The sequence below is a fragment of the Trachemys scripta genome, chromosome 7 (genome assembly GCF_013100865.1).
Source record: "Trachemys scripta elegans isolate TJP31775 chromosome 7, CAS_Tse_1.0, whole genome shotgun sequence".
NCBI classification, from domain to species: Eukaryota; Metazoa; Chordata; order Testudines; family Emydidae; genus Trachemys; species Trachemys scripta.
The window spans coordinates 50,424,893-50,435,385 of NC_048304.1; the positions used below are offsets into that span (position 1 = coordinate 50,424,893).

General features: G+C 57.3%; 1 protein-coding gene across 1 annotated transcript; it reads left to right on the forward strand.

Annotated features, from left to right (window-relative positions):
- Positions 1-3,954: 3,954 nt before the first annotated feature.
- Positions 3,955-5,139, forward strand: LOC117880060 (actin-like). Its single transcript, XM_034775740.1, has one exon. It carries the CDS (start codon positions 3,955-3,957, stop codon positions 5,137-5,139), a length of 1,185 nt encoding a protein of 394 aa, XP_034631631.1.
- The last annotated feature ends 5,354 nt before the right edge of the window (positions 5,140-10,493 follow it).

Consider the following 10,493-nt stretch of genomic DNA (forward strand, 5'->3'; position numbering starts at 1 on the left):
CGGGGAGCCGGGGAGCCGGGCCCGCGGGGAGCCGGGGAGCCGGGGCCGGGGGGTGCGCCGGGCCGGCAGTGCTGGGCGGGCCGGAGGTGGTCGGCCGGGGGCCGGGCCGGGCCGGCACCCCAGGGCCCGAGCCGACCCAGGCTGGAAACGCTGGGGGGCCAGCCTGGGCCGCGCCTCCCCCCACACCCCCCTTACCTGCTTCAGGCTTCCCGCGAATCAAATGTTCGCGGGAAGCAGGGGAGGGGGCGGAGACTTTGGGGAGGGGGCGGGGTTGGGGCGGGGGTGTGGGCGGGGCTGGGGCGGGGCCGGGGGTGGGGGCCATGGAGTGTCCTCCATTTGGAGGCACAGAATATGGTAACCCTAGTCACTGATGCCACATAGCAGGGGGGCTCTGGAGGAGCAGAGACTAGTGCATGCTGGCACCATACACCTGCAGCCCTCACAGCATGCTACAAAAGCTTCCTGCATCAGCCTGACACAGCACCCCCACAAAGTGGGCACACAGCACTATCCCTGGCTTATAGATAGGGAAAATAGGGCACCAAGCAGGGGTGGCTCTAGGTACCAGCAAAGTAAGCACGTGCTTGGGGCAGCCCATTCGCAGGGGCAGCAGGGATCCAGCATGGGAGTTGAGAATCAACAGGGGGCCCTGGGAGCTGTAGTTTCTTGGTTAGCTCCCTGCCTATAGAGCCAGCCCTGGAGCAGGGCAAGAACTACATTTCCCAGCATTCCCTTGGCCACTACCAACAGGAAAGAGGGGGAGGGAGTGAGGAAGCTGAGACCTCGTGCTACAGCCTGCTTTGAATGGAGAGCTACACTGGGAAGGGTAGGGATACCATATTTTAACATTCAAAAAATAGGACACTCCACGGGGAGAGAGGGTAGCCCCACCATCCACTCCCTCTGACTGCCCCCCACAGAAACCCCAACTCATCCAACCCCCCTGCTCCCTGTCCCCTGATCACCCCCTCCCGGGACCCCTGCCCTCCAGGACCCCACCCCCTATCTAAGCCCCACTGGTCCTTGTCCCCTGATTGCCCCCTTCTGGGACCCCACCCCCTATCTAAGCCTCCCCTCTCCTTGTCCCCAAATGCCTCCTCCTGAGACCCCCCCCAAGTCCCCCCCCTAGGACTCCACCCCCTACTTGTCCCCTGACAAACCCCTGGGACTCCCATGCCTATCCAACTGCTGCCTGTCCTCTGAGTGCCCCCTCGAACCCCTGACCCATCTACCCCCCTCTCCCACCCCCTGACTGCCCCCCCGAAACTCCACCCCATCCAATCCCCCCCCCACACTCCCTGTCCTTTGACTGCCCCCCCGGAACCTCCTACCCCTTCTCCAACCTCCCAGCCCTATTACTGTGTCACTCAGACCAGCGTGTCTGGCTTCGCGCAGTGCCAGACACGCTGCTGCATACATGCTGCCGTGCTCCCCTGCGGAGCCACAGCCCCCTCCCCCCAGCACCTGCCTTCCAGATTTGAACACCTCAAAATTCAGGAGTGCTCAAGCTCAGTTTGGGCAGCTGTTACTTCATTTCTCCCAAATCAAATATACTGATCCACTGTAACTTGCTGTAGAAAAAGTAGGGTAAAATTGAGCAAGAAATGATTCCCAGTGGTTATTAGGACTGGAATTGCTATTTTCAACAGCATTGCCTTTTTGTTTGTTTGTTTAAAAGGAAGACAGTGATATTATATTGGCAAATTCCCCATAGAAAGAAAGAGTGGAACAAAAGAATAATAAAGGCACCTCAACTTTTCCTCATTTATGGAGGACAGTCTTATAATATGCATTCAGATATCCTCCAATCACACAAGCTGAAAATTGTTCCACTTTACTGCAGTTCTGTAACCATATGGGAACCAATCCTGTCTGTGTTCTGTGCACATCTAAAATTCCTGCTGAATGACCTGCCCTGGGAACGAGTTACCAGTGACCCAGGGCTGCGGCGGAAGGAGGGTGCAGGTGTGTGTGTGTGGGGGGGAGAGCCCAGCGCTGGGGTGGCAGGAGGTGTGTGTGGGGGCAATGGTGGGGGGGTAGGGGGAGCCCAGGGCTGGAACGGCAGGGGGGTGCAGGTGGGGGGATGAGAGACCAGGGCTGGGGCGGCAGGGGGGTGCGGGTTGGGGGGGAGAGCCCAGGGCTGGGGCAGCAGGGGGGTGCGGGTGGTGGGGGAAAGCCCAGGGTTTGGGCGGCAGGGGGGTGCGGCGAGGAGCCCAGGGCTGGGATGGGGGGCAGCCAAAATTTTTTTTGCTTGGGACGGCAAAAAACCTCGAGCCGGCCCTGGCACCAAGAGAAGTCATCTGCTCCATGGCTGGTATCCTGTTACTCTAACCCCTAGACACACCCCCTCCCTGCTTTGTACTGTATTGTAAAACCCCCTGCAGCTGGGTTTGAGCTGCATGCCCCAGGCTTGTGCGTTTCAGCTTCGGCTACACATGGGAGAAATGGATTCACTCCCATCCCATCTGCTCCCCACATACATGCGTGAGAATCAAGCTGCACTGCCAGGGCATTGGTGAAAAGTGAATTTCAGAGTCACACACATGATTGCTCACAGAGACCCTGGTGCAATGCCCGTGCCCCAGAAGCAGCAGCACACTCATCCAATCAGAGACCAGCACCCATTCCCCATGGTTTCCGAGATAGCCAGGGGGGAGGTCTGTATTACACTAGCATATGTTTGATGGTTACTCTGTTATTGACTCTATGGTTACAAGGGGTTAATACCAATAGAAGGGAAACAGCACCATTCACCAAGGGACATGCAGTGGTCAATGTCTTTGACCCCCTCACCTCCACCAGGCTGGGCTCAGCCCTCTGGCTGGGAATTGCTCCAGTGGCTGAAGAAGCCAGGCTGGGAAGCTGCAGGGAAGACAGACAAGCTTTGTGTTGCTTTATCATCCTATTTTGCTTTTTTGTGCACTGTGTCCTACTGGTGAGGTTGTCTAATACTATGGCTGAAAAGGGTGCTTTGGATAGCTGAGGGAAGTTTTCCGAGCAGCCAGCTCCAGCCAGGCCTGCTGAGGCCATGGTTGGTGCACAGGGGTCTGTGCTCTGGGACCGGTCTGAGAGGGGAGGAATCAGGGGGTGAGGGTACCAGCTTCGAGAGGGGATGGACTCAAACAGACAGCAGGAGCCAAAGGTGCAGCTAGCTGTGACTGTGACTGCTTCTCTGCCCAAGCACAGCACAGCTAGCTCGCCCACAGTCACGCCCTGGGGTACAAAATTCCAGCAGATTTTTCCTGACTAGATGAGAATAAGGAGATTGCCACTGGCCGGCGAGATGGCAGGAGCAGAGATCTCACAGATCAGGGAATTGGTAGCAGATTATTTTCTTAGATCTCCATGTTAACTATGAGCAAATACAAGAATATTCTTAATAAACATACCTCACACCAGGGGCGATCTCTGTTCAAGCCTTAACAGCTAAATAACGATGGGCACTGAACAGACAGACAGGTGGAGGGACATGCAGGGCAATGGGTGGACTGACATATATGGCAGTGGGCAGATAGATAGACAGACAGACTTGGGGACAAATTGCCATGCACTGGCAGCAATGCAGTGCCCTGGATCAGAGGAATCCCCACTGGCTACAAGGGTACTGTGCGTGTCTCCGATGTGCAGTCATTGTTCAGCTGCTCTCCCTGACAAGTCACATGTCTCTGTGTAGGCCAGGACCCATATCCCACAGAATTCAACAGCAGAATCCATGTTGGCCTCAACCTGAGCAGGCTCTTACCCTCAGCACCTTCCCAAGAGCCTCTGTGAGTGGCTCTCCCTTCTCCCTGGCACTATGATGTCATTGCTCTCTGCCCGTGATGCAGGGCGTTGCTATGGCAACACAGCCCTCCCTAGCTTTTTCCTGGGTTCTTCTGTCACCCAGCACCTGGGGCTGGCTCTTGGGACTTCAGGTAGGATTCATAGGAAGAGCATGTGGCAAGCCCTGCTGAAATGAGCCAGCGGAAGAAGCCTAAGAGTCACGGTCCTGCCGGCCATGGGTCTAGCACCAGGGACCTCGCCTCAGAGAAGTACAAGAACTACTGTGCTGTGGTAATAGACACTGGCACCGGCTACACCAAGAGTGGGCTGGCCGGGGACGAGAAACCGCGGTCCATCCTGCCGAGCTGCGTAGGGGTTCCCAAGATCAGGACCAAGGACAGTCCCCTTTATTACATTGGGGAAAGCATCCCACTCAGGAGCTCGGAGGTGATCACGAACACGGTGATGACCCAAGGTGTGGTGACCGATTGGGACGCCCTGGAGATGTTATGGCACCACATCTTCTACACAGAGCTCAGTGTGTGCCCCGAGGAGCTGGCCGTGCTGGTCACAGATGCCCCCCTCTCTCCAACCACCAACCGGGAGAAGATGGCTGAGTTGCTGTTCGAGAGCTTTGAGGTGTCGGCGATGCTTGTGGCCCACCAGTCCCTGCTCTCGGTATATTCCTATGGGCGCACCAATGGGCTAGTGATTGGCTCTGGCTATGGGACCTCGTACACCGCCCCTGTCCACGATGGCTGCATCCTGCCTCACGCCACCTACCGGCTGGACATGGCAGGCAGCAGGCTGACACGTTACCTAGCCAAACTAATGGGGGAGTGCGGGAACCCCTTCCAGGAGGAGGAGCTGGAGCTGGTGTGCAAGATCAAGGAGCAGTGCTGCTACATCCCCGAGGACTTCCAGGCTGAGCTGAATGGGGATGAGAAGAAATACCTCATGGACTTCACCCTTCCCGACAAGCAGGTCATCTCCATCGGCAGTGAGCGCTTCCGCTGCCCTGAGGCGCTTTTTACCCCCTCTGTCCTGGGCTTCCCTGAGGTGGGCATTCACTTGCATGCCATGAACAGCATCAGGAAGTGCAAGCTGGAACACCAGGCAGAGCTGCTGGCCAACATGCTGCTGGCTGGGGGAACCACCATGCTCCGCGGCTTCTCCGAGAGGATCAAGAAGGAGCTGCTCAGGATGGAGACAGTGGGCACGAGGCAAGTGGGCATCCTGGCTTCTCCCCACCGCAGCTACTCGGCGTGGCTGGGTGGCTCCATCATGGCATCACTTAACGCCTTCCAGAACGTCTGGATCAGCCGCCTGGCCTACAATGAGAAAGGACCCTTTGTAGTCCACAGGCACTGCTTCTGAGCGGGCAAGCTGGGCGGGCACAGGGCGCAAGAGGCATGGGTACGGGAAAGCCCCTCTATAAACGCTGCTTACGGGACAACAGGCACGGAGCTGGCTTCCTCGCTAGATGCTGCCTGCCAGCCTCACAGAGGGAAAACCCACTGGGGCTATCCACGCTGAGTGACAGAAATCATGGGGTCTGCACCACGGGCAGACCGAGATGGGCATGTGCACCAGATCTGAGCTCCATGGGCACTGAACAGGTGCATCCATTAGTGGGGACGTTCCCAGGGAGCACCCCCGGGGTCACTGCCCATCACTCCCTATACCCACCAACTCCCACTCCACCGCGGAAAACACTGCCCATCGTACTCTATACCTCCTGGATCTCCGCCCCCAGAACACACTACCCATAATACCCTACACCCACAGCTCCCCCTCCACCCTGGAACAAAGTGACCATCGTTCCTTATACCCCCTGCTCCCCCTCCCCCCTGGGAACACACTGCCCATCTTCCCCTATACCCCCCAGCCCCCCCCTGCCTCCCTGTACCCCACGCCTCCCCACCCCGGAACACACTGCCCATCGTGCCCTATCCCCCCCTTAGTTCCCCCCACTCCCCTGGAACACACTGCCCATCGGGCCCTTTACCCCCTGGGTCCCCTTACCCTCTGGAACACACTGCCCATTGTGCCCTATACTCCTTGCTTCCCCTTCCCTCTGGAACACAGTGCCCATCTGGCCCTATACCTCCTGCTCCCCGCTACCCCCCTGAACACACTGCCCATCGTGCCCTAAACCCCCAGGCTCCCACTTCCCCTCCCCAAGGAACACACTTCCCATCGTGCCCTATACTCCCCGCTCCCCCTCCCCCCAGAACACACTGCCTATCGTACCCTACACCCCTGGCTCCCCCTCCCCCCAGGAACACATTGCCCATCGTGTCCTATACTCCCCGGATCCCTCTTATCCCCTGGAGCACACTGCCCATTTTGACCTATACCTCCTTGTCATGGAGTGTGGGGGAGTCTGGGCCCTGCACCCCCCTCCTACTTCCTGCAATTCACCATGACTCTCAGCCAGCCAGTGAAACAAAATGTTTATTAGAAGACAGGAACACAGTCTAAAACAGAGCTTGTAGGTACAGAAAACAGGACCCCTCAGTCAGGTCCCTCTTAAAGGGTGGGAAGCCCAGACCCAGGTTCTGGGCCTAGCGCTGTCTCCGCAGCCAGCTCCAAACTGAAACCCCTTCCTGTTGCCTCGCTCAGCCACACCCCCGGCCCCTCCTCCAGCCTTTGTCCAGTTTCCCCGGCAGAAGGTGTCACCTGGCACCAACCCCCTCCTGGGCTCAGGTTAGGAAGGGCAGCCGCCATCGTTTAAGTGCTGGCCGTCAAGTATCATCCCTCAGTGAAGTCACACCCTTATTGCCCATCACCATCTAGAATTGGTGCAGTACCCCAGGGAAACGGAGGCACGCCCCATCTTAGCAGAAGACAGTAAACTAGTAAAACTCGAATGCAACATTACAAGGTTAATACTCCCTACTCCGTCACATCTCTCTCCCCTTCAAGACTGAACTGAGTGGGGTCACTCTAACCAGTGACCTGGGGAAGTTCAGGCCCCCCTCTCCGGGACAACGCATCAGCTATCAGATTGGCACTCCCCTTCACATGGACCACCTCCATATCGTAATCCTGGAGGAGCAGGCTCCACCTCAGGAGCTTGGCATTGCTCCTTTCATCTGCTGTAGCCAGGTCAGGGGAGCGTGGTCAAATAGATATGGCTGTAGTTTCTTAAGGGCCCATACCACAGCCAGGCATTACTTCTCTATGGCCACGTAGTTTTGCTCCTGAGGTAACAACTACTTGCTCAAGTACACAATGGGATGTGTCTCCCCCTTTTCATCAACCTGCATTAACACCGCACCCAGACCCAGGTCTGAGGCGTCCGTGAACACCATAAAGGGCTTGTCAAAGTCTGAGTTTATCAGAACTGGGCCACTGACCAGAGCTTCCTTCAGCGCACAGAGAGCCTTCTGGCACTGCACAGTCCAGACCTCTTTCTCTGGCTTTCCCTTCTTGCGTAGCTCAGGGATGGGGGTGGCTATGGAGCTAAAGTGTGGCACAAATCTTTGATAATACCCCGCCATCTCAATAACGTTCTGGACGTGCTTTTTGGTCTGGGGAGCGGGCCAGTCCCTGATCACCTCCACCTTGGCTGGTTCTGGCTTTAGGCAGCCACTCCCCACCTGGTGGCTGAGGTAAGATACTTTGGCCATCCCCACCTTTTCAGCTTTTATGGTCAGCCCAGCCTCCTGGAGTTGGACCAGCACTTGTTTAACCTGGGACACATGGTCCTCCCAGGTCTGGCTAAAGACACAGATGTCATCAATGTACGCCACGGCAAAACTCTCCATCCCCCTCCGTAGCTGATCCACCAGGCACTGGAAGATAGCAGGCGCCCCCTTGAGGCTGAAAGGCAGGGCCAGGAACTCAGAGCCCCAGAAGGGTTAAAAAGGCAGATTTCAGCCTGGCATCTGCATCCAGTGGCACTTGCCAGTAGCCCTTTGTAAGATCCATGGTAGAAAGGTAACGAGCTCCTCCCAGCTTGTCTAGGAGCTCGTAAGGCCTGGGCATGGGGTAGGAATCAGACACAGTGATGGCATTAAGCTTCCAATAGTCTACACAGAACCAGATCAACCCGTCCTTTTTGGGGACCAACACCACAGGAGAGGCCCAAGGGCTGGAAGATGGCTGGATAACTCCCAAAGTCAGTATGTGACTGACTTCTCTTTCCATGTCCTGAGCAGTTTTCCCTGTGACTCGGAAGGGGGAGCATCTTATAGGAGGACGCAATCCTGTCTCCACCCAGTGGACAGTCAGATTAGTGAGTCCAGGCTGGTTGGAAAACAGCTGTTGGTATAAATGCAGCACCCCTCTGATCTCAGCTTGCTGGGCAGGTGTTAGCTGATCAGAGAGGGGAATTGTTTTCAGGGAGGAGCCAGCTCCTGTCTCAGGGAATAGATCTACTAAAGGGTCATCTCCCTGCTCCTGGCCAACACCACATTCCCCTGTCATAATATGACTTCATCATATTAACATGGTACACCCGGTGGCAGGGTGCCCGGTTAGACAGTTCCACCACATAGTTTACCTCATTTAGTTGCTTTACAGCCTTGAAAGGGCCTTCCCAGGTGGCTTGTAGTTTGTTTTTTCTCACGGGGATAAGAACCATCACCTAGTCCCCAGTGGCATAGGTGCAGGCCCGCGCCGTGCGGTCATACCAGACCTTCTGATTCTTCTAGTCTCTGGCCAGATTCTCCTTGGCATAGCCCATGAGCTCTGCAAGTCTTTCTTGGAAGGTCAAGACATACTCTACCACTGATTCTTCATCAGGAGTGGCCTTCCCCTTCCATTCGTCTCTCATCAGGTCCAGGGGCCTTCTTATCCTTCTTCTGTATAACAGTTCAAAAGGCGAAAACCCTTTAGACTCCTGGGGCACTTCCCTGTACGCGAACAGCAGGTAAGGTAAATACTTGTTCCAATCTTGTGGGTGCTGGTTCATAAAGGTTTTCAGCATCATCTTTAGAGTTCCATTGAACCTCTCCACCAGCCCACTGGACTGGGGGTGATATGCTGAGGCTCAGATGTGCCAGACCCCACATTTTTCCCACAAGCACAGAGCAGGGCTGACATGAAGTTGGATCCCTGGTCTGTCAAGACTTCCTTGGGGAAACTCCTCAGCTGAAAATGGTCAGCAGCGCATCTGCCACTATGTCTGCTTTGATAGAAGACAAGGCCACTGCCTTGGGGTAATGGGTAGCAAAATCTACCACCATCAGAATGTATTTCTTCCCCAACTGGGTCGTCTTGCTGAGAGGGCCAACTATGTCCACAGCCACCTTCTGAAAAGCCTCCTCTATGATGGGCAAAGGTCTCAAAGCCGCTTTCCCCTTGTCCCGGGCCTTCCCCACCCTCTGACAGGGGTCACAGGATCTGCAATACTGTTGGACAGTACTAAAGACTCCAGGCCAGTAAAAATTCTGTAGCAGCTTCTGCCTGGTATGCCGGATTCCCTGGTGTCCTGAGAGAGGGATGTCATAGGCCAGGTACAGTAGCCTGTGGCTATACTTCTGGGGGACCACCAGCTGCATCCGGATCCCTCATGACACCACTTCCCCTGGGGAGCCCATTCTCGATACAGGAATCCCTTCTCCCACAGGAACCTCTCCTGGCAGCAGTGGTGAGCTGGAACCGGTTCGCACCAGTTCGCAGGAACTGGTTGTTAAATTTAGAAGCCTTTTTAGAACCAGTTGTCCAACCGGTTCTAAAAGGGCTTTTAAATTTAAAGTGGCATCTTAGGCGCCAACTCCGTGAGCTCTGGCAGCTCCCCGCCCCGCCCCTGGCCCCAGCTCATCTCCACTCCACCTCCACTTCCTCCTCCTCCCCTGAATGCTCCGCCCCGCTTCTCCTGTCCCCCTCCCCCTGCTTCCCACAAATCAGCTGTTCACGCGGGAAGCCTGGGTGGGCTGAGAAGCAAGCAGTGGTTTCATGCCCAGGGAGGCAGAGACGGAGTGGAGGTGAGCTGGGGCGGGGGGGCGCGAGAAGGGCCGCCTGCGCCGCGGCAGGTAACCCCCTGCTCCCCCCTAGCTATGCTACCCCACCCCTAGGAGCCAGAGGGACCTGCCGGATGCTTCCCAGGAGCAGCCCCACGTAAGCACCGCCGGGACTCCCCACCTCGCCCCCCGGCAGGTCTCTCTGGCTCTTAGGGGCGGGGCGGGGCGGGCACCCACTACAGTGGCCCACAAGACCCTCCTGCCCAGCCCCTGAGCTCCCGGCCGGGGAGGCTAGTCCCAGGCTGTTCCCCCTCCCCTGCAGCTTCAGCTCTCCCTGCCGCTGGCACATGCTCTGGGCAGCGGGCTGCAAGCTCGGCCTGACCCAGTGCTCCAGGTCCTGCGAGGCAGCGGTGTGGCCTGGCTCCAGCCGAGCGGCATGGCTATAGCACCGCCAGCCAACAGTGCTCCACGTGGTGCACGGTGGCGGCGGTGTGGCCCGGCTCCAGCTGAGCCGCGCGGCTGTAGCGCCGCCAGCCACCAGTGCTCCACGTGGTGTGTGGTGGCGGCGGCCTGGCCCGGCTCTAGCTGAGCGGCACAGCTGTAGCGCCACCAGCCACCTCCAGGCAGCGTGGTAAGGGGTCAGGGAGAAGGGAGGGGGTGTTAGATAGAGGGTAGGGGAATTTGAGGGGGTGGGGGAGGTGGATAGGGGTTGGGCTGGTCAGAGGGTGGGGAACAGGGAGGTTGAATGGGGATAGGGGTCCCAGGGGGGGGGGTAGTCAGGAAGGAGGGGGGTTTGGATGGGGTAGCAGGGGGCAGTCA